This window comes from Sander lucioperca, chromosome 9 (assembly GCF_008315115.2).
Source record: "Sander lucioperca isolate FBNREF2018 chromosome 9, SLUC_FBN_1.2, whole genome shotgun sequence".
Lineage (NCBI taxonomy): Eukaryota > Metazoa > Chordata > Actinopteri > Perciformes > Percidae > Sander > Sander lucioperca.
Genome location: NC_050181.1, coordinates 38069940 through 38092808, shown reverse-complemented (window position 1 = coordinate 38092808; position 22869 = coordinate 38069940). Strand labels below are relative to the sequence as shown.

Sequence of the window (22869 nt, the reverse complement as noted above, 5' to 3'; positions counted from 1 at the left end):
AGCATATAAATGATATGCACAAACTCACTTATCGGTGCATGGCAGCACCTGATCCGTGCCTGACCTGTCCTCGTGTTGCAGGGGTGCGTCCTCGAGGCTTCTCAGTATCAAGTGTTTCTTTGGCGTCTCTCAATCTGGCTGACAACGACAGAGATCAGCCAAATAACAGGAAGAACAACAGGTAAGACCCACTCTCTGCCTGGAGCGTGGATTTTAGACTCTTATCTTCCCCTTAAAGGTGCACTATGAGTTCCTGCATGGTTTCAGCGCAATTTCATTTTTGTAGTAGGCATCTCTCCTTGAGCCGCTAGCTGCCTGCTAAATGTAAACATCAAACAAACACTAGGGGCACAGCCTGTGCACCAAAATACAACAAACCACTCCAGCCAATCACTGACAAGATGGTTGGGGGAGGGGTGGGAGTTAGTGACAGTTAGTCAGTTAGTCATGACAGTTACGGAAACATGGGGGGAGGGACGAGCTTGCTCTGTTTTGTTTGAAATTTACTTGGAACATCAACAGAAGTGACCATGCAGGAACTCATAGCGCACCTTTAATTTACAAATCCAAGATGTAAGAAGCACAAGAGGAACAAATACTCTACCTGCACCTGTCTTTGTCAATAATACACTGCTAGCATTAAAAGGCAAAGAATTACACTATTGACAGGTTAAAATTGTAAAGTAGTAATGTTAAAAACGTAGTACCGAGATTGGATGACACAGTTAGAGCTGGCAGTTTGTATAACATTGTTTTAAAGGAGGCTCAATGATTAGGTTAAGTTACAGCAAATTTGAAGTTGGCTGACAACTTATAGTTCTACGTGCTGACTTCACTCTTTACGTGCATCTCAGATCCATGCACCTTTTCTTCAAACTCCTTACAATCGTATTTTATTCTTTAAGTATAAATGTCACAATATCCCACTTGTTTATAATGTCTGTTTATTAAAACTGTAAAACATATTTCAGAATGACTTGTTGACCATTCATCCATATATTACCAACACCCACCCCTTTTTAAATGTGTGTCACACCCAGGTGTCGTATACTCTGCTGTGGTTTTAATTTCATGGCGTGTTTTGATGTTGAGCTTATTTTTTTCTTATTCCTAAGTCTTGACTTTTATGAGGCTTACACTCTCTTGAATCTCTTGTATCCCTCTCTCATTTCTCTTTCTATTTTGCATGCGTCCCTCAGAGGCAATAAAGTGTCCCATATCCCGTTCTATCTAAGCTCTCCCAAAGACAGAAAGGGAAGGTCAGTAATGCTCAGAAAAGTGACGACAGATGACGTGTACTGGATGTGGCTCCATGTAGAAATAGCTCCATGTAGCTTTAGCCTGCATTTCATTAGACATTCTTTCAACACAGACTCGCATAAAAGTAGACAGATGTGTCAACAGTGCAATAATCTAACATATTATTTTACTGCATTACGGTGCACGGGACCTCAGATGTTTCCGCTTCAGCTCTCCTGCTCTTTACCCTCTCTCTCTGCCTTCTGCAGTATTGCTATCAGGCTGTTGTTTGCTCTCTTCTCCGTGCTGGCTGCTCTCGCTTGACCACTGTGTTTGCTGTTTCCTCCACAAGTACTCAAGCTCATCCCTTTCAGTAGCCATAAAGACAGCACTGAGACTTTGCTTTGCTTGGCTGAACATGCCTTTCTGTCCCTCGCTGCACAGCTTCGTCGGAGTCTGTACAGTATGATGTAATGCAAGACAACAGGCAGGGTTTGGAGAATTGTGTCACAGTGTCTGACCTTGTTTTACCACATCTTTCTGTGTGTGTGTGTGTGTGTGTGTGTGTGTGTGTGTGTTTAAAATGTATGTGTGCATGTCTGTTTGTGCAATCTGTCGGCGTACGTTCATACATGCTTTTGTGTATCAACAACTATTACGTGTTTGTTGTGGGTTTCTGTTGTGTCCGTGCGTGTCATTTGTTGGTTTGTATGTGGCCGTCTCTAGGCCAGACTCTGCAGAAGGTTTCTCTTCTTGTCCTTCGACTGGTAGTCGTAACGGAGAGAAGGATTGGGAAAATGACTCCACCACCTCATCCACTCCCTCCAACAATGAGTACACAGGTAGAGTACATACTGTTTATACAGTTGGTCAACATTTACACAGCTACTGCACATGACAAGACATTTTATTTCTTGCAATCTCATGCCTGTGCTTTCTTCCCACAGGACCCAAACTTTACAAGGAGCCCAGTGCCAAGTCCAACAAGCACATCATCCAGAACGCCCTGGCTCACTGCTGCCTGGCTGGCAAAGTCAACGAGGGGCAGAAGAACAAGATACTTGATGTATGTTTTTGCAATGATGTGTCTGTGTCTTTCTGCATTAAATATTCTGCACTAAACAATGATTTTTCTCTGTTTTTTTTTTCTGCAGGAAATGGAGAAATCCGAAGCCAATAACTTCCTTGTGTTGTTCCGTGACGCCGGATGCCAGTTCAGGTCTGTGTACGCCTACTGCCCCGAGACGGAGGAGATCACCAAACTGGCCGGCATCGGGCCGAGGAGCATCACAACCAAGATGATCGAGGGCCTGTACAAGTACAACTCGGACAGGAAGCAGTTCAGCCAGATCCCAGCCAAAACCATGTCCGCCAGTGTGGACGCCATCACCATCGCCAGCCATCTGTGGCAAACCAAGAAGCAGGGGACGCCCAAAAAACTGCACACTAAGTAGCACCAGATGGCCGGGGGAAGATTTGGACACGCTTCTCTGGAATGAACACAGAAGAAGTTGCGGATTTTACTTTTTCATTAAAAGGACGCACGATCCCACTGTAACAAATCACAACTGGAATGTAGAACACAAGTGGGCCTCACAGACGTTGATGTTGTTACAGAGTTGTTACAATCTGGACTACTTAAATGGGGCACGAGTGTGTACTGTATGTCAGCATGTGTATCAATGTTCTCATGTGCCAAAAAAAAAAGAGAGGAAAACAATAGGCGGACCAATGCCTTACCTAGTTGAACCACTGAAGCACTGAATGTTTGGTTTCTATAAGTTAATCATGTGTGGCCTTATGCTTGTTTTGTGTCATATGGATGCGCTGTGAGTGTTAGTGTGATTTTGTCAGCGCTTGTTGTAAAAAGTCTGTTGTGATACAGGAGAGCTTGTGTACTCACAGGTCTGGGATCAGACCCCCCAACCCCCCCTTCAAGCCCAGGTTGATATAAGGGTGGCCTGTCTGATCTGTGATCAGGTAGAGGCAGCATTCTTGATGAGTTTTGCTGCTATACAGGTATGTTTTTTAACATGTGACTGAAAAACATATAAAAAGTTCAAATTTGTGTATGTGTGTGTATAGTGAAGTGCCAAGACGAGTACAAATTCCTCAGTTGGTGATTGCAATTGCAAAGTGTGAAATGATGAGAGTATTGAGCATACAGACTACCATGAAAAACAATTCTGGAAAGCACCTGCAATAGACTCTTAATTTATTTCATTTTGATAATGCTTTGAAGACATTTTGATCTTAGATTTTATTCAGAGAAACATAATATACTGTACATAAATAAGTTAAATTAGTTTGTATAGGATGGCAGATCCATTGGAAATGAACGAGTCCGCTTGTGGTAGCTTTTATAATTTATCATGTGCGTGTATTGGTATGTTGTCGTTTGGGGCCTTTAATTGTGCTACAAATGCAAAAAAAGTGTGATCACTCAACAGTATCACTGGGAAGACGGTCATCAGTAGTAGAATAGACGGATGTCCCACCCTGTGTCATCAGTCTGTGCAATTTAAGAGTAATTTAATCACCATTGTTCATGTTGCAGTTGGAACTAACAAATACTCAAAATGCCACTTTCATGTGGATATTGTCTTACCTTTTAGATCTTGATTACCCTCAAAGTAGTCCACAATTGTAAATACATGAATTCACCTATGATAGCGCTTCAAGACCCAGTCCACTCTGGGTCGTTGAGTTGTGTCCGCTTCAGGACTGTCATGCTTTTTACTTTACTTTCACATTACTGTTACATTTTTTGTTATCATGTTCCTTCCTCAGTTTGTGTTGGCACTGTACAGATATATTTTGGCATAAAGAAGTATTTTTTGTAATGACATTGACCTGTTGGAGGTGTGTACTAATGATGCACAGTACAGTTGTTGAAGCAAGTATGTTGAAAGCAAAGGCAAGGTATATAAAGTCTTAATTGATGAGGCTTTATTGTGGTATTGTATGAAAATCCTTAAGTATACTGAGAAAATCATAGTTTTTTTTTCCAACTCTGAATCCATATTTGTTTGCAGTTTACTAAATATGCTCAACTGTTCATTGGTTTTGGTTGTTTTTCTATTACTTGAGCTTTATTAAAATGCCAGCTATCAACAGTATGCATGGTGTCTCATTTCACATCCCTGTCTTGATTGATTTAAATGTAATATTCACCTCATTTAAACTGACATAATATCACTCTACTACCACAGGAGCTAAGTTAAAAACATGTAATCATCATAGACATATGCAATACCTGCTTGTATCGTCGTCATCATCATTATTGTGCTGTGTAGGCTGCACAAACACAGACTATCAGAGGGACTCGGACAATTCACAAAAAGTCTAGACACTCTGCAACACCAGACATACTTTTGTCTTAATAATCATCATCCTAGTCATTGTCTGTAGTAGTGTGATGTGTACTAAGACTAATGAAGCTTTACTGGTGCAGACACTGAATGGGCTGTTAAATAAAACATAAGTTATTCAGAAAGTCTGCACTTTATCCACCATATGCTCATATGTCAGGGTTTATTTTTCAACTATAAAGTGTCCACACACATTTGCTAGTGACATTTCTCTAATGATAAATTAAAGGGATCCTTATCAAATGTTTATGTTAAAAAAAAATGGATATCGCCTTATAAATTCTGATCAAATTTGTTATCACTCTCAAAAACTATTGTTCTGTCTCTAATTGTTCTGCTGCTTGCTATTTTTCAAATTGATGTTTTCTTTAAGCACCTATGAGTTGCCTAAATTACTGTAATGGACAAATATGATGTTCTTAGATATATCACTTTACATTCCTTTATAACATGTATACATATAAATGTTTAACAGATGTGATATTTAGTTTTGCATGGGCTGTGGAAATAATGTATTACATTATGCATTAGACCACAAACACTAATAGGGGCAGGGGTTAGAAAGAAAGTGAGCACCGGCCTGGTCTTTGGCTGTGACAGGATAGAGGTTTGCACTGAGGGGCCTCTGAAGGGTCAGTGCTAATAGAGACAGGACACTGCAGGCATATAAAGCACTAACAGCTTACACAAATGCCCAACGTTTTGGAAGTACAAGTTAAAATAGCCTACTACATTCCAAATGTTGCCTAAGTAAAAGCACATAAGTATAATGAAAATATAACTAAAGTACCAAAAGTGAAAGTATACATATGTAGAATGTATACTTGAGCCGCTCATGTCAGAATCATATCTATAACCCTGGATTATTATTAGTGATGATACATTATGTGTAAATATCACTAATGTTACAGCTAGTAGGCACTAATTTTAGATACTTTATATAGGCTACTGCCAGGTAGCTTAATAATATCTCATTATTTATATTAGTTCATTTATATTTTGTTTTAATAATCTGACTCTGCAAAGTATCTTGTATGCTGTGTAGTGGAGTAAGAAGTACAATATTGGCTTCCAAAATTTATAGAATAACAGACAATGGAAATACAAGTAAAGTTCGAGTACTTCAAAATGTGCAGTTACAAACCACCACTGAAGCCTACACAAGCCAAACATTGTGAGGAAAGTAAAGCCAATTTTGCACATAAGATTAAAAAGGCCCCATTTTAATCTCTGTGCACGCCACTGTGTCGTGACACTTAATACAATACAAGTTTGAAATTTTTCATTTTCTATCTCCTGTCACAATATTTATTTATTTTCTATCATGTTGCATTATTATTGCTGCTGCTGAGTGTGTGTGGAGGGAGCATACAGTCTATGGGAGGGAGGGATGGATGGAGGCGGTGCTCTTGCAGAGCAGGCGGGTAGCAGCAGGCAGGGCTGGGCAGCAGCAGCGGACCGCAGCGTAGAGGCAGAGGAACATCCAGCAGGGAGGGGACACAGCCATACAAGGAGGAGGGACAGCCAGGCAAGACAACACCACTAACAATACCGAACGGTACTCGTCGTGACAGCGTCTGTCAACAGCGCGGAAACAACCGGGGCACAGTTTTTTTCATCCCATGCATTTTTAGAAACAGGTGAGCATTAAACGCAGCGCGTAGGCGGATTTGTGTTGTTCTTGTGAAAGCTGTCAGTGCGCACCCCGCCCGTTCAGCTAACTAACGGATGATGCCTCTCTCCCCTCGGCCTGGCTAGCTAGTCACTCTCCCCCTCCAACCGCCGGTTAAATTAGCCCGCTTTGTATGAGCTCCAACAGTAACTAGCTATTTGTTAGTTTTGCTGTAATCCGGTCGTTACATTCAGAAGCTATTTAAAGCTAACAAGTAGCATAAGCTTCTTATAGACCACTGTTTGACTTGAGGCTTAGTGCCAGTAGTGTTAATAGCTAACCATCTCCCATGCTAGCTTAGCAGGACTGCAGTGCTTGTGTCTTTGACTTGTAACGTTAAGCTAGGCAAAAATGCTTTCTTGCTAGTTTTGTATCTGGTGTGACATCTTTGATAGATAGATAACCATAAATGCATTAGAGGCTACTGTCATGACAATAATAGAAGAGATGAGTGTCTCCTCTGTAAGCACAACATGTGGAGGAGCAGCAGTTACTGTCCTGATTCAACAACCTCTGTTGTCTTGCTCTCTTACATCTGTTTATCAGACTTTTAGGTTTAATGTGATTAAGGTGTGACATAGTCCAAACACTGCCGTCACTATGTCATGATCGTCTGATAGGGAACAGCTTGGCCTTTATTATAATAACATAAGTAGTTGTATGAAGATGGATAGTGGTTAAATCAAATGCTTACAAGCATTAACATTTATCATAAGCAGTGGCTCAGTCCATCATCTAATACACCACCAATTTACTTGACTAGGGTGTAGCCTAAAGATAAAAGTTAGCATGCGAACAATAGTTTGTTTCAAATCCCAACAGACTGCACTGCTGTGAGGTAATACACTTTTGATCTGCAAAAGTTAAACTCTTCAGAGTAGGAGAAGTAATGTGAGATTTGTGACTGCATTTTGGGTTTATACATTGCGAGTTTCATGTATGTTAGATGAAATTTGATCAGGCTATGGATTAGGATGAAAATCTGTACATTTGGGGTTATAATGCCTTTTGTTGTTCATGGTACAAAATGAGGCACTACTCATTTTAGATGCATACAGTTCCACACATGCATATTTAGGAGCGTTCCAGTCTAACCACCGTCTGCATTTTATATGATTTCTCCTTTTTACAGTCACTGGATTTCTCCAAGAGAAACTTGCCACTAGGGCTGGGCAATATGGCTGAAATCATTATCAGGATATCAATAAGGATATTTTCTGAAATTGATGTATGTCTAGATGCAAGTGTTTGCAAAATCATTATGAGGAATCAAACTGATTTTCAATGCAATACACTGTGTCCCACTTGTATGCATTACTTGGGACCAAACATTTAGACAGTGTAGCACTTAAATCATATAAGGAGCAATTAAAAAGGACTTTGTCTTCAGTCTCACAAACGAAGAAAAAGAATACTCTCAACAACAATGCTAACATGCTGTTCACCATCTTAGCTTAGCGTGTTAGCACGTTAACATTTGCTGATTAGCATTAAACACAAAGTAGTCTACAGCTGGGGCAGATGGGAGTGTTGTAGGTATTTGGTCATAAACTCAAGCAGACCAAAGTCTGGTAGGGTTGTTCCACTGGGGAACACAAATATCTGTACAACATTTCATAGCAATCGAGTAATAATTATTATATCCTCTTTGTTTTAAGCACATAAAACAAACACTTAAAAACTGATTTTGTTAGTTTTTACTTTGTGTGTGTGTGTGTGTGTGTGTGTAATTTAATTAAATTAGTATTTTGCGTCTTTGACCTTGTTTGCAGCCCGTCGTCACCATGACAGCGGAGGAAACCATAAATGTGAAGGAGGTGGAGATCATCAAGGTGGTCCTGGACTTTCTCAACTCCAGGAAGTTGCACATCAGCATGCTGGCTCTGGAGAAGGAGAGCGGCGTCATCAATGGGCTCTACTCAGATGACATGCTCTTCCTCAGGTAGATGAACTCAACAGCAACAACCACACCGTGCTGTCTGGATACGGCCGTCTCACGTTGCAGCTCCAAAAAGCTGCCTACTATGAAACAGGAACAACAGGCACTGTTACAGTCATACATTTCTGATAGTGTCCTCTACATTAGGGATAATGTAACACTGTACTACTGCTGTAGATGTGAGTGCTTCCTTGAAAGTCAGCCAAAAGTGTGTTGTCTGCAATTCTACTCAGCGTGTTAGAGTGTTAAATACATTTTGGTATTTCACCTAGTGTCTCTTAATATGCCTTGTCATGGTACACCTTTTTATTAAGAAAATACCAAGCAAGTAGAGAGTTCAGTTTTATGGCCATGTTTACACATTTGTGGGACATTTAAAAATGAGGACATAATTTCATGTGTTACCTGTGTGTTAAAAATGATTTGTTTCAGACAACTGGTGCTGGATGGCCAGTGGGATGAGGTCTTGCAGTTCATCCAGCCTTTGGAGTGCATGGATAAGTTTGACCGAACAAGGTGGGTTCACTGTGTGAGTCACTGTCCGTACGTTCAGGTTCATGTATCCTTTGTTGATGCGGAGGTAGCCTGCAGTTTGTTGCAAGTTTGACCACCACTTAAATTGCTTTTTTTGTGTCACGATTTCTAATCTAACTGTCATGGCCGCAGGTTTCGTTACATCATCCTCAAGCAGAAGTTTCTGGAGGCTCTGTGTGTGAATAACGCCATGTCTGCAGAAGATGAGCCACAGCATGTAAGTCACTAATGAATGTACTATTTATTAGTATTTTCTAATGTTTTTTTAAGCCTCCCAAGTGACAACACAGCCTTGAATTCTTTTCCCGTTGAATAGACTTTGTAATAGCGCAGCTTTGTCTTCCCACTGACTGTCACTGGTTGTCTTGGCAGTAAACAAAGACAAGAAGAGAAGCAAACAGTGTTGTTCAATACATGTAGTTTTAAAACTGCAACTCTGCAAGTCATGTGAACAAACCTCACAATCTTTGTGTTTATAGGCAGGTTGTGTATGTGTATGTGTGCGTGTGTGCATGCGTGTGTTTGTGCTCAACAGTGGCTGCATTTGTATGCAAGGAGTGACGTGGCTGTTGGCCTCAGTGCGGTGAAGGACTTATCCGGGTTAAGCTGTTTATTTGCACCTCTGATACTACGCGATCAACTCTCCATGTTAGAATAAGCCGTTTTAAATAATATATCTGTTCACCTGTGACGTCCCACCCACTAATGAAATGGTTGAAAGGGAAAGAAAGTGCCGTTCATCTGCTGCCCCCCTTCCTTTTTGTCTGAGCCATAGGTTGCATTTAACACAAGGGAAATAATGGATGCCTCAATAAGCAATAATAATAAGTGTTTTCTTAACAACAGAATGTACTCATATTGCAAGGCGAGTATGAATATGAACAGAAATCCAAATTGATCTAAAGAGAAATCCAAAAGTAAGGTGATTCTATGCCACAGTAAGCAGTTTATTTATGGGAATAAGCAAGTTGCATCTTCTCACAATCAGAGTGTTAGCTTTCTTGAGTTGTAGCTCAATAATGACGTGTCAGTCCAAAATCGTGTCGCTGAATAACACATTCATGTAAATGTTGCCATGAGGATGTGCTACCAGAGGGCTTAAAAACGAACTGAAGAATGAAATACATCTGCAGAATTGCCAACAGCTCTAGAGAACATTATTTTTTTGTATCAGTTCTTTATGATTTGCAGAAATGTCACCACAACAAATGCATAACGAAATATTGACATTGATGCTGGTGGCCATTTTGTCATAAACCCTTGCAGAGGCTAGACAACTCTGAGTCGGATCCAAGCGTTTGTAAATCCTAATTCAGTTATCAAATAAATCAATAAATCTGTCACATGCAGAGCCATTCAAAACTCATTCTGTCTTTCCTATTCACGCTCTAGCTGTGGGCCGACTGTCACACGGCAGAGTTGCAGTTTGTGCCACTGCGCCAGAGCTACCGTGTCCTTAACTGGATTAGGTCAGACTTCTGTGGACATCTGTGGACATAGTGTGCTGCTGTGCTGATGGGTATTGGTTTTTGTGATATGGCGTCGATTGTGTGTTGGCAATGACTTTTCAGGGTGGTGCAGGACAACATTTTAGGAATAGGACTAAATCGCTGTCCTCTTTTTCTGTATCATTTTCTGATTTCTTGTGCATGTTATCCTGGAAGCTGGTGTTTTTGGTTTGTTTTCTCAGTCTCACTGACATTTAAAAGCCATCTGTGCCTCCGGTGTGCTGCTGGAGACAAAGCTCTCTCTAAAAGTACCATGTTTTTCTATCTCTGCTGCTCAGAGAGAAACTTCTACTCGGCCATCTGCGGCAATCTGAAATATGTATTTATGTTTTGTAGTTGGAGTTCACCATGCAGGAAGCAGTGAAGTGCCTCCATGCCCTGGAAGAGTTCTGTCCATCTAAAGATGACTACAGCAAACTGTGTCTGCTCCTCACACTGCCTCGCCTCACAAACCATGCAGAGTTCAAGGCAAGATCTATGAAAGTGGATCGAAACAGAAATATTTCATTTGTGAAAAATAAACTTTACTTTATAAACTTAAAGTTTGTTGTTTTTTGCAATTTGCTGAAACTGATAGCATCTTTTTTACTCTCTTGTGCACTTTTCTGCCAGTTTAATTGATTCCACTTATAAAACAATACTGTGTTTTGTTGAAATCTTTACTTCCATGTTCCGTGTTCCTGCAGGATTGGAACCCGAGCACGGCCAGGGTGCAGTGTTTTGAGGACGCCTGCACCATGGTGGCAGAGTTCATCCCTGCAGACAGAAAGCTGAGTGAGGCTGGATTCAAGGCCAGTGGGGATCGACTATTCCAGCTGCTCCTCAAGGGAGTCCTCTATGAGTGCTGTGTGGAGTTCTGCCAGGTTTGAACTACTAAAAGCAAAAATAAATACTGTGGCCTAAACCAGTTTACACATGGTCTAATGCAAAGGTGCCCAAATTCTTTCATATAAAGGGCCAAAAATGTATCTGGATGGAAGGCCACAGGCCAAAAATAAATGTTGATGTTATGTGAAAAAACATTACAATAAAATGTATTATTTTTTTCATCAAAAATTAACATTCTAAATCTAAAATAAAATTACATAAAAATAAAATAAAATAACACTGCTCTTTAATCTGCCTTACAGTAATTTTATTAGTTTGCAGAGATGATCCATAAAATAAGAGGAGAGTAAGCATGAGCATGTTGAATGTTATGGTGGGCCAAAACAAAGGGAGGACGGGCCTAACTTGGCCCACAGGCCCCAAATTGGGCAGCCCTAGTCTTTGCCGATGATTGAAACTAATATTTGTTGGATTTGTTTGCGTGCAGAGCAGGGCGACGGGTGAGGAGATCACAGAGAGCGAGGTCCTGCTGGGTGTGGACATGCTGTGCGGTAACGGCTGTGATGACCTGGACCTGTCTCTGCTCTCCTGGATGCAGAACCTCTCCCACACCGTCTTCTCCTGCGCCTTCGAACAGAAGCAACTCAACATCCACGTGGACCGCTTGGTCAAGCCCACAAAGGCGGGCTACGACCTCCTCACCCCGCTCATCAGCAAACTGTCTCCGTACCCCTCGTCCCCGCTGCGCCGCCCCCAGTCCGCCGATACCTACATGTCACGCTCCTTGAACCCAGCGCTGGACGGGTTGTCTTACGGGCTGTCTGGCCAGGATAAGAGAGCGAGTGGCGGGGAGATAGTGCCGGGCAAAGGGATCTCTCCCATGTCCCACTCGTTTGCCAACTTCCACTACCCTGGAGCAGGAGGCCAGAGCCTGACCAGGAGTCTCATGATGGAGAGCTCTGACTGCCACAGCATCTTTGAGGAATCCCCTGAAACGTAAGGGCTTGGAGTGGACCTGGTTAGAGCTGGAAAGATGAAGCGATTAATGATTAGTTGTCAACTATTAAATTAAACGCCAACTATTTTGATAATCGATTGATCGGTTTAAGTAATTTTTTATGAAAAAGGAGTAACAATTCTCTGATTGCAGCTTCTTAAATGTGAATATTTTATAGTTTCTTTTTATAGCACCTTCAGACATACAAAACAATCTCCACAATATGTGTCAGATAACGTCAGATGGCGCACAGAACAAAGACCCTCACCCACCCCCCACCCTCTGCGGTCTCAAGGAAAACAAAACAAACAAACAAACAGAAATCACACCTTGCCTAATCACTCTCCTCTAGTTCTTGTGGGGCTGAGGTCATTAAGTCTGCGCTTTTTCATAGGCTGATAGTCGATGATCTGGCTTTGTTAATCCTTGCTGTAGAGAGCTCAAGCATAACTATGTCTATAAAATACGCCAACCACTGTTTTATACAAAGCAAGTGAGGGGGGAGCCAGCGCTGAGCTATCATTTTCTTGGTTGCAGTTGAGCCGGCTAGCCAAATCTTCCTCTGTCTCCCAAGCAGGTGTAATTTAGAGTCGTCATTAAGTAACAAAACAATCTGGTCGGTAGGAATTCCACATCCTATCACATCAGATATTATTGATGTTGTTTTATTCCAAAACTCACGCACCTGTTCACACTCCCAGACCATATGCAGGAAAGTTCCAGTTTGTTCAGGTTGACAGAAAGTACAATAGGGAGTGGGAATGACTTTAGAGACGTATCTCTTCTGAGGAGTCCAATATGTCCAATGGCATATGTTGAAGTGGATATACCGGTGATTTGGGTTTTTGGAACATTGGAAAATGTCCCAAACTGTCTCCCAATTAATTGCGTTCCCCTCAGGGCAACTGAATATCTTTTAAGTTGTGGACAAAACAAGACATTTTGGTACGCCACCTTGGGCTTTGGGAAATGATGATCGGCATTTTTTTTTTTTTTTTTACAATTTTCTGACATTTGAGAAAATAATTGGCAGATTAAACGACAATGAAAATAATCGTTAGTTGCAGCCCCAGACCCGTTTTTTTTGCCAGTCTCTGGTTTTATGCAGGCTGTTGTCAGATGTCTTGGATAATCTGTTGCTCTGGTGTGTTTTCTCTGTTAAGATCAAGGACAGACACACCCGTGGATAAGATGATGAGTTCAGGCGGAGCTCAGAGTCTGCGTCCTGCCTCCGCTCCGGGCGAGGACGCGCCATCAGCTGGCACGGACGACAGGAACGAGGTAAACCTCAACGACCTTTGCTTTTTAACTCGTTAGACCTGTTGTATGTCACATATTACTGAACAAGGGCTTTATTTTATTATGTCGCTGCATTGTTTTTATGGGTGCGGGAAAAAATCGATTCATGTATGTATCGTGATTTTATTTATTTTTTAATTTTTTTTTGGGGACGATTTTTTAAATTGTTTCTTTTTCCTAGAATTGATATTTTTTATTTCTTTTTTTTACCAATGATTCACCTAAATATTTTCTGTTTATACGGTACCGCTGACAGCGACTACATCATATGGGTTTCCAGCAAAACAGACCGAAAACAGAAAACACAGAAAATCCATGTTATCTGCTTCTTTACAAATGAAATAAATGTCAGACTGACTGACACGTGATGTGCATTCTTCTTAGAAAACCGTTTTTCAACTTTTGTTTTTGTTAAGAAGGAGAGAAAAAAATCACAGTACTCAATACTTCTAGAATCGCAGTAAATCAAAATCGCAGTACAAATCGAATTGGCACCAATGTATTGTGAAAGAATCTAATGGTGACAACAGAATATCCCATTTTGGGAAACAATTGTTTTCTTTCCTTGATGGGTGTTGCCTACACCACGGTCTATATATAGGCCGGTTCTGATGAATCTTTGTCAGTGTGGTGTGTCTGAGTCATCTTCCTCCTGCAAGTCTGCATTGGAGCCTCGTCCCTGTCAATGCTGACATAGCTGCTTACAGTGAGAGGCTCAGTCCATTCCAGCGCTGTTGTCCTCTGCCTGGATGACAGACTATGACTAAAGGAAGTTGCCCTTGTTTTGGTTTGTTGGTGGTGTAGCGTTGCTATGTTTTCATCATGTCCCAGCACTTCATGTGCACGTTAAGCCTTAGTACATGTAGGGAATGGGCTTTTTGCATATCTGTGTCCAGACACACAGGCCCACTGATTAATCAAAATGTGTACTTCTTCTCTGAGTCCCAACTTAAATCTGAACACGCAGACATGATACACATATTCTTAGATATTACACTTTCAAAAGATAAAAAAAAAAAATAAAAGTCCATAAACCCGCTTAGAATTCTTAGAAGAAAGACTCTCCTTTTTTTTTTTTTAACATTACGTTGTGATTATTCTGAGACATAATGCAGCTCTAGTTTTTTCAAGTATCCAGCCAGTAACAAAAAAACAAAGCAGGGCAGAAACTGGGAGAAGAAGCCCAGGTGGATTTGGTTCTAGGTCAGTAGGGACACGTGGCTCAACAACTCAGGAGCTCAACCACAAAAAAATGAGTCTTTACTGCCCTCATGTTGCCTGTAAACAGTGTTAACACAGTATCCTTTTCTGTCTGTCTCATGCTTTCTATTCTGGTCCCTTTGTGTGGCTCAGTGTGAAGGTAGTGCTTTGTACTGCCTTCCCCGTCACCCTAGAGACACATAGAGCCCTCCCCCCCCCCCTCCTTTTCAAGCACGGGCCCAGTGCCAGTGTCTCGCCCCTCTCCAAACAGTAGAGGCTTTCCCATCAGATTGTCAGGACAGGAAGCAGAGGACAGAGAGGGGAAGTGAGCTGTCCTCATCTCTCAGTCGTACCCTCCTTCCTCCCCTAATACCTGAACTCTGATCACAATGCTGCCTTTGAGCAGTGTTATAAGAGTTGGCAGACTTTCCTCAGATGTTAACATGCTTCGCTGTGTGTGAATATCATTATACTTTGTCTCCATGTGTCCTTTTTCATTCGTACAGATCTATGTTTGTATGTTCCATTTATGTCATTTAGGTTTTGTTTTTCTTATCCAGAGTGACTTAATCTTCTTCTTTCTAAAATTAATCACCCAACAGGAGATTACATTCATAAATTGCTGTAATAACAACAACCATTCATTCATTCATTCAACCTTTATTTATACTCAAGAGATCATTGAGAGGCGGCCCTCATTTACAATGACATCGAGTCAATTACAAAAACAAAACAACCACACAGAAAAGAAGCAACACCATCATAAAAAAAAAGAGACTGAAACTTTCTGAAGTGGAAAAATAATGTGATAAATAAATTAGGATAATCGGGATGCAAAAGAAAGTACAACGATGTAAAGCAATTACAAGTAGAAGTTTGGAGGTTTAAAACCAGATTCCTAAATTGTGCAGAAGGCACAAGTAAGCACTATAATTTGTTCCAGAAATCGGGTTGCACTAATTATGAAAGCTCTTTTTACAAGTTTAGACCGAGCTCGTGGAACATGAAGCGAAAGCCAGTCAGCAGAGGGAGTCTGATAAGGTCCTTCTGAGTGACGGAGGACTTTTTTTTTTTTTTTAACGCCATCATGTTCACTCCTCAGCTTCGTGACTCCACAGAGAAGTATGAGGAGTACTATCGGCAACGTCTTCGCGTGCAGCAGCACCTGGAGCAGAAGCAGCAGCAGAGGCAGCTGTACCAGCAGATGCTGCTGGAGGGAGGGGTGCAGCAGGAACCCCCGCCTAGTGACATGCAGCACAGCCTCACAGAGAAGTTCCTCAACAGGTACAGACACGACAAGAGATCCCTGAAGTGTTCCCCTGTCAGACAGGTAGTGCACATATTGTAACACACCTGTCAAGTCATACGGCAAACGCTCTGAAAGCAGTCGGCCGTGTCAGGGTAGTTCTGGTTCTGTATGGGTTTTAATATCTTCACACAATAGAGGAGCAGCTGTCAGACAAGGAGAAGTAGACGTGTTAAAGCCCCATGTGGCTTTTCATAGTATGACACACACCTCCCCCACCCCCAAAAGAAAGCCACCTCCACTCCACACTGCACCATCTGTGGTGATTAGCTACATCACGTTACATGGGACCATCGCCTCACGTGTATTAATTATCCACAATATTAGACCCAGACTCCACTCAAAAATAGCACCCAACTTAAACATGTATGCAAATGCTCCCAAACCACAACAAGAGTACATTTAATTTTAAGTCTATGACAAAAAATGAATTTGGAAATTTGCTCATTTTTGCTCTGTCAGCAGGACAAAGGCCCTTTGATTTGTCCCCCGAGAGTTCCTCCAGTCCTCCCTTTCCCCAGCCTCTCCCTGTCTCCTCTGCATTATTCACCAGGGTAGCTGTGCATAACGACATCATTACCTCCATTTTCCTTTGTCCTCTGCACTTTATAATTTTACCTAGATTTAACTGAGTCAACTCAGTCAGCGTACAGAGAGCCCGTAGGCTAAAGTTAAATGTGTTTGTGTCTTTCTCCTTTTCCAAATGGTAAGTACAAGAAAGCTCTTATGAAACGAGAGAGGAAGAAAGGCACAGGCTAAAAGAAAGAAAGATTTGTAGAGACAGTTTGTGTGTGTGTGTGTGTGTGTGTGTGTGTGTGTGCTACTCAGGTCCATCCAGAAGCTGGAGGAGCTTAATGTGGGGATGGAGGATTTAGGGGAGGAAGTGAAGTCTCTGGCCCAGCAGTGTAATGGCAACGGGAACACCCCCGCCTCTGAGGACAATAACAACCCTCCATCTGTGACCCCGGGGCAGACCCGAGAGGGAGGGGTGCTCAGCAGCACCCCACAACGCAGCGTGGGGGGCCGCCCGGTCCCACCTCCCAATGAGTCCCCTGTCATCTCCCAGAGGTACTGTGGGTGCTATGTCTTTTGTTTCTATACCGGAGGTTGTTACGGGGTTGAATTTGATGATGACTGTATTTATGTTGTTGTTGTTGTTGTTTTTTTGGCAGTGAGCAGAAACAGAAAGGAAGTCCACAAGGTGACACTCCAGGCTCCTTATCCCGAAGTAAAGAGGTAGGTATGCACACAAGTAACACTCCAATAATTTCTGTCACACCTGCTGTAAATAACGTATCCCTCACCAAGCATGTAATTGTCTCGTTGCGCTGAAAAATCAACCTGTCACAGAACAATTGTTCTCTGGCTCTCATCTGATTTTAAAGTTGCGCACATTCCCTCTCATTTTTGTACAGGGGTAATGCTAATTTGGCATTTGACTAAGCAGATTATAGCATAATTATATCACAATGTCATGCTGGCATCATGACACTGTGGACCAATCCAAGATTATAGTGCTAATTACACGTAATCTGTGTGTTCATGTGTTTTTATATGTGTGGTTTGTTTGCAGGGCGACAAGCCTAAAAGCCTGTTTGTGCCAGTGCATTCTCTGGAAGATACTCAGGCCATTCGAGCTGTCGCCTTTCACCCGTCTGGATCGCTCTACGCTGTGGGATCCAACTCTAAAACTCTACGTGTCTGTGCTTATCCAGAAACATTAGACACAAGGTACAGTAACGTGGACAATCCAAAAACAATCGTCTAACCATTTTTTTTCTTCTTATAAAGAGTAGCCCCCTCTTTAACAGAATTATTGATATGATTGATGGTACGATGCATGCCATTTGAGTTGGTCATGGAAAGTTCATATTCTGATATTTTGGGGCACTTTAAGGACTTCTCATCCATGTTGGTTTAAAAGTTGAAACTTAAAAAAAACAAACAAATTGACCACTTTCAGAAAAAAGTAACAATTTTTTTTTTTTCATTCCAGAAAAACATCCCCATATATAGTTTGAATGTCTACCAGTGTACTCACTTCTGTTCTTCCATTTGTCGTTCCTCTCCTTCCTCTTTCCCCCCCCTATTCTTCACTCTTCCTCTCCTCAGTGGTTCAAGTCCAATAAAGCAGCCGGTCGTCCGCTTCAAGAGGAACAAACACCACAAAGGGTCCATCTACTGTGTGGCCTGGAGCCACTGTGGGCAGCTGCTGGCTACAGGCTCCAATGACAAATATGTCAAAGTCCTACCTTTCAGTGCAGAGACATGCAACGCCACAGGTACACACAGTTGGATACTGCATTGATGTGAAGTCAGGGCACGGGCCTGTTATTATCTCGCATCTCACAAGCATTCTCATTTTATGTTTGTGTCTCTCTGTGCCCTAGGCCCAGACCTGGAGTTCAGCATGCATGACGGCACCATCAGAGACCTGGCCTTCATGGAGGGTCCAGAAAGTGGAGGAGCCATTTTGATCAGTGCCGGAGCTGGAGACTGTAACATCTACACCACGGACTGTCAGCGAGGACAGGGCCTGCACGCCCTCAGTGGGCACACAGGTACACTGACTGTCTCATCCATTCGCCTGTCCTAATGAAAAACTCACATGGAGTGGAGTCCAAGAGAGAAAGATTGGATTAAATTCAGTTTTATTTATAGGGCCCTATTTTAACAATCTAAGCGCACGACGTGAAGCGCATGGCGCAGGTGCGTTTAGGGCGTGTCCAAATCCACTTTTGCTAGTTTGACGTCGGGGGGGGGGGGGAAAGGGTCCGTGCGCCGGACGCATGGTTCAAAAGGGTTGTACTTAGTGTCTTCATTAATTCATAGGTGTGTTTTGGGCGTAACGTGCAATAAACCAATCAGAGTGCCATCTCCCATTCCCTTTAAAAGCCAGGCGCATTTGTACCTTGGTGCATTGCTATTATGATGGCGAATTTGCACCGTAATATTTTTATTTGTAATCTTTTGCATGTTTGTGTGCTGCTGCACTTCCCTGTGTGTGTGTGTGTGTGTGTGTGTGTGTGTGTGTGTGTGTAACAAGCATAGTCTGCGCGTGCTGTGCATAAGCCTAGGTGCATTTTACTAATGCGCTGTTAAAAGAATGTAAGAATGCACCTGAACACACCTCCCTGTAAGACCAGAGCGGAGGTGTATTTGCTCTTTAAACGACGCGGGTGCTGGACGGGAAATTGACAACTGCGTCGGTCTTAAACTAGCAAAGACACTTGCATCGGGCTTTGCGCTGCACTGCGCCTGGTGCAAGATAGGGCCCATAGTGTCAAATCATAGCAGAAGTTATCTCAGGACACTTTACAGATAGAGTGGGTCTAGACCACTATAATTTACAAAGACCCAACAATTCCCCCCAAGAGCAAGCATTTGGTGCAACAGTGGCGAGGAAAAACTTCCTTTAAACAGACAGAAACCTTGGACAGAACCAGGCTGTTGGTGGGCGGCCATCTGTCGCTGCCAGTTGGGACACATAGACACAGATATACAGATATGTTTCATAATAATTACAGAAGTCGGTATGTAGAACAGTGGCAGTTATATTAGTATTGCCACTGACCAGTGTGTGACGTGTCATTTCTGTGTTGCTGTTTAGGTCACATTCTGTCTCTGTATACGTGGGGAGGCTGGATGATTGCCTCTGGCTCTCAAGACAAGACGGTGCGTTTCTGGGACCTCAGGGTGCCCAGCTGTGTCCGAGTAGTGGGAACTGCCTTCCACGGCTCAGGTATCACCTGTGTGTTCACCTCCATTCTTACATCAAATATCGCTAGCAAACCCTTGGAATGTTTGAGCAACGTATGACACCAGAATGTAACACTTACAATATTCCATAATAGGTGCTGATGTTCTCTATAGGAAAATCCTGATTCTCTCAGTCAGCACGGAAGATTTTTACTGTTTTTTTACAGCTGCACCCCTCTTTTTTTCTTCTTCTCCACAGGCAGTCCTGTTGCCTCAGTAGCAGTCGATCCTAGTGGCCGTCTCCTAGCAACAGGACAGGAAGACAGCGCATGCATGCTGTATGACATCAGAGGAGGACGAATCGTCCAGGTGTACCGGCCACACTCCAGTGATGTGCGATCGGTCCGGTTCTCCCCCGGAGCACACTACCTGCTCACTGGTTCCTACGACACAAAAGTCATTGTCTCCAACCTCCAAGGTATAGTATGTCTCGTCTGCTCACATATTAATGACATATTTATGATAAATAGTTTAATGCTTTTACCCGCCATTAGCTTCTTCGTGTGGGCTATCCTGTTTTACTATGACCATAAAAACCTAAATGGGTCGTGCCTGTGTGTTTGCAGCTATGTACTTCATGAAACTTGTTGTTAAATATCCATATGAGGGCAATGCAGGGTGCATCTCTCTGGCTCTGTAGTAAACTTAAGGGAATTAAAAGAATTGTATGAACAGTTCTCTGTTTTATATCATTGTAAACTGAATATCTTTGGGATTTCGAATGTTATGTGCCAAACTATTTCTTGACTGGGACCAGTGCCCTGGAATCTTCACTGGTTGCCTTGGCAACATCACGATGATGACAAGACTCCAGGAAGAGTGTGTAGAAAAATTGTATAGAGATCACAGATTCTGAGTTGGATACCTACGTATATATATTTTTTTAGAAACACCTGTTCTCAGTACATATTCTGTATATTTTATGAGGAAGGGAGACTCTACTTGCAGTATGTTTCCCACAGCTTGTAATGTCTATAAAAAGGAAAAGAAAGTAATAGAAAACTGGGTCTCCTCAAACCACTTATATGCCTTGTACAGGGTTCTAATATTTCCCTTTTCCATTTCACCTGTAACTAGAGCTGGGCGATATATCGATATTCTATCGATATCGTGATATGAGACTAGATTTCGTCTTAGATTTTGGATATCGTAATATGGCATAAGTGTTGTCTTTTCCTGGTTTTAAAGTGATGTACTTTTCTGAACTTACCAGACTGTTGTAACTGTTCTATTATTTGCCTTTATCCACTTAGTCATTATATCCACATTACTGATGATTATTTATCAAAACTCTCATTGTGTAAATATTTTGTGAAAGCACCAATAGTCAACACTACAATATCGTTGCGGTATCGATATCGAGGTATTTGGTCAAAAATATCATGATATTTGATTTTCTCCATATCGCCCAGCCCTAGCTGTAACCTCACTTGTGTGTTTTCTTCGAATATATATTACAGTAAGTGGTCTTTACGTAAGCCCAGGAATGATCATGGATCCCAGGACCAAGTTACAGGAAAACATTTTTTCAAAAGAATGTGATGAAGAATGTCATGATTTTAACGCCGCCTGTCTGCGCTCCGTTTCCTGTGTGTGTTGCTAGGTGACCTGACCAAACCGCTGCCTCAGACCGTGGTGGGAGAGCACGGCGACAAGGTGATTCAGTGTCGATGGCACACACAAGACCTGTCCTTCCTCTCATCCTCTGCTGACCGCACTGTCACACTCTGGACACACAACCCATAAAACACACACACACACACACACACACACACACACACACAACCAGTTATAATCTAAAAGACACACATTCCCCCTAAAACAACACTGCTCCTTCTGCACTACCAACGCTGTCACGCTCCCTTTCAACACACTTAACACACATTACCACATTCACTGTTGAATGAGCCTTTCACTCATCTGTAGGAAACCAAAATGGATACAACCCTGTGACACATCAAAAGCACACGTTGCATGCTCTCCTTTTTTCTTTACATTGCTCACATTGCATCCGTCACACCGACTGTCATCATCTTGAAGGGTTCAACAGCAGGATCATTCATTATTCTCACCATCACTCTATCTTCACTCCTTACACGCCAGTCAGCTGCTGCATGTCCTTTTCCCTGAGGAGCTGTTGAGGTTAGACAGGACAGAGTGCTTTGTTCATGATGGTGCCTTCCTTGAGTTCTCAGTTTCCATAGCAAAAATGTAAAAAGATAATATGGTCATTTTTTTTCCAAGATCAAATTTTGTTAAGTCGTCTTGAGAGAAGTCCTACATTCCTTCTTCTTTTGCACATCATTTTCTTACAGCTGGTGTTATGCTGCTATTGTGTGGTGACACAAGAGTTGAATTTATGGTGTGAAATGTAATTTGATTAGCGTGTCAGTAGTGAGCTTTTCCTATCAAGAGGCTGAATCTGTGGAGGTCATACTATCTGTTGATCAGTCAGCTGTTGCTTCCCTGTGGGATGTGCCGACGTCTAATGTTACTGTATCCATTGCATTGCTACGACTCCAAATGTGTAAATTAGCGAGTGCATTTGTTTTAAATTTGAAATCGGTGTTTCTTTGCGCTGAAACTGTTAGTGTCTTGCTTGCAATGAAAGATTGTTATAATGTCAGCATCAAAGGGAAATACAAAGTGTAATTTGTGGTTGAGCGCCCTAGCATTCTGTTTAGGAGTTGTCTTTGATCAAAAGCTTTGGTTTGTCTACTGTAACAATACAACAACAGTAGGTGGCAGGCTTTGTCCATAGAAGGGGTCTAACCATATGCACAATGAAATCTGAATGGATGCACGGGTGTTTTGATATTTATTTAGAACCAGTATTTGGGGCATATGCATTGTATTTTTTTTCATGTATTTTACATGTGCACTTTTTTCTTTTAACATTGTCTCCTAAAATTGATTTACTTACAAAGATGCATATTTTATGTTAATGTATAGTACACAGTATATTGTTCTAACTAATAAGGCCAAACTAATACGTACATAGATGTATTTATTTCAGTTGTGTTTATGTATGTACAGTTATGTTTTTGAAATGCTAGTGGCTCTTGTATTAAGCCTTTTTAATTCTTGTTTTTAAAAGTGACTTAAATTAATTCAAGCTAACTCAAGTCTGACTGCTGGTACGTTAAATAAAGTGTCTTTTACACAAGCTGGATCTTTTGTGTTTAGTTGAAATGAACAGATCACATTGAACATTTAA

The 22869-nt window shown here is 41.9% G+C and overlaps 2 protein-coding genes across 7 annotated transcripts in view; both read left to right on the top strand.

Annotated features, from left to right (window-relative positions):
- Positions 1 to 4358, top strand: part of camsap2b (calmodulin regulated spectrin-associated protein family, member 2b) — a 42683-nt gene extending 38325 nt beyond the window's left edge. For 2 of the 5 annotated variants that reach the window (XM_036004944.1, XM_031281081.2), the window contains 5 exons: positions 82 to 181; positions 1200 to 1259; positions 1966 to 2081; positions 2187 to 2305; positions 2394 to 4358. In XM_036004944.1, the coding sequence (XP_035860837.1) occupies positions 82 to 181; positions 1200 to 1259; positions 1966 to 2081; positions 2187 to 2305; positions 2394 to 2693 (695 nt within the window). In that variant the 3' untranslated portion in view covers positions 2694 to 4358. The other 3 variants (XM_036004945.1, XM_036004946.1, XM_036004947.1) reach the window with 3 other exon arrangements.
- A 1661-nt stretch (positions 4359 to 6019) lies between these two features.
- Positions 6020 to 22818, top strand: wdr47a (WD repeat domain 47a). Of its 2 annotated transcripts, none has more exons than XM_031281130.2 (17): positions 6020 to 6250; positions 8055 to 8224; positions 8654 to 8737; positions 8888 to 8972; positions 10600 to 10731; positions 10950 to 11126; positions 11579 to 12087; positions 13252 to 13369; positions 15690 to 15871; positions 16722 to 16961; positions 17066 to 17129; positions 17467 to 17624; positions 18006 to 18175; positions 18284 to 18454; positions 19504 to 19635; positions 19852 to 20070; positions 21256 to 22818. In XM_031281130.2, exons 2-17 carry the CDS (start codon positions 8067 to 8069, stop codon positions 21396 to 21398), a joined length of 2742 nt encoding a protein of 913 aa, XP_031136990.1. In that variant the 5' UTR covers positions 6020 to 6250; positions 8055 to 8066; the 3' UTR covers positions 21399 to 22818. The 2 variants fall into 2 exon arrangements, with proteins under 2 accessions (XP_031136990.1, XP_031136989.1); XM_031281129.2 differs by having other exon boundaries at positions 19504 to 19644.
- The last annotated feature ends 51 nt before the right edge of the window (positions 22819 to 22869 follow it).

Excerpts from the sequence above, each read along its gene's own strand:
- wdr47a (XM_031281129.2), top strand. The coding sequence starts at position 8,067 with ATGACAGCGGAGGAAACCATAAATGTGAAGGAGGTGGAGATCATCAAG. Across the intron at positions 12,088-13,251 it reads TTTGAGGAATCCCCTGAAAC|ATCAAGGACAGACACACCCG; the intron begins GTAAGGGCTTGG and ends TTCTCTGTTAAG. Across the intron at positions 17,130-17,466 it reads CCTTATCCCGAAGTAAAGAG|GGCGACAAGCCTAAAAGCCT; the intron begins GTAGGTATGCAC and ends GTTTGTTTGCAG.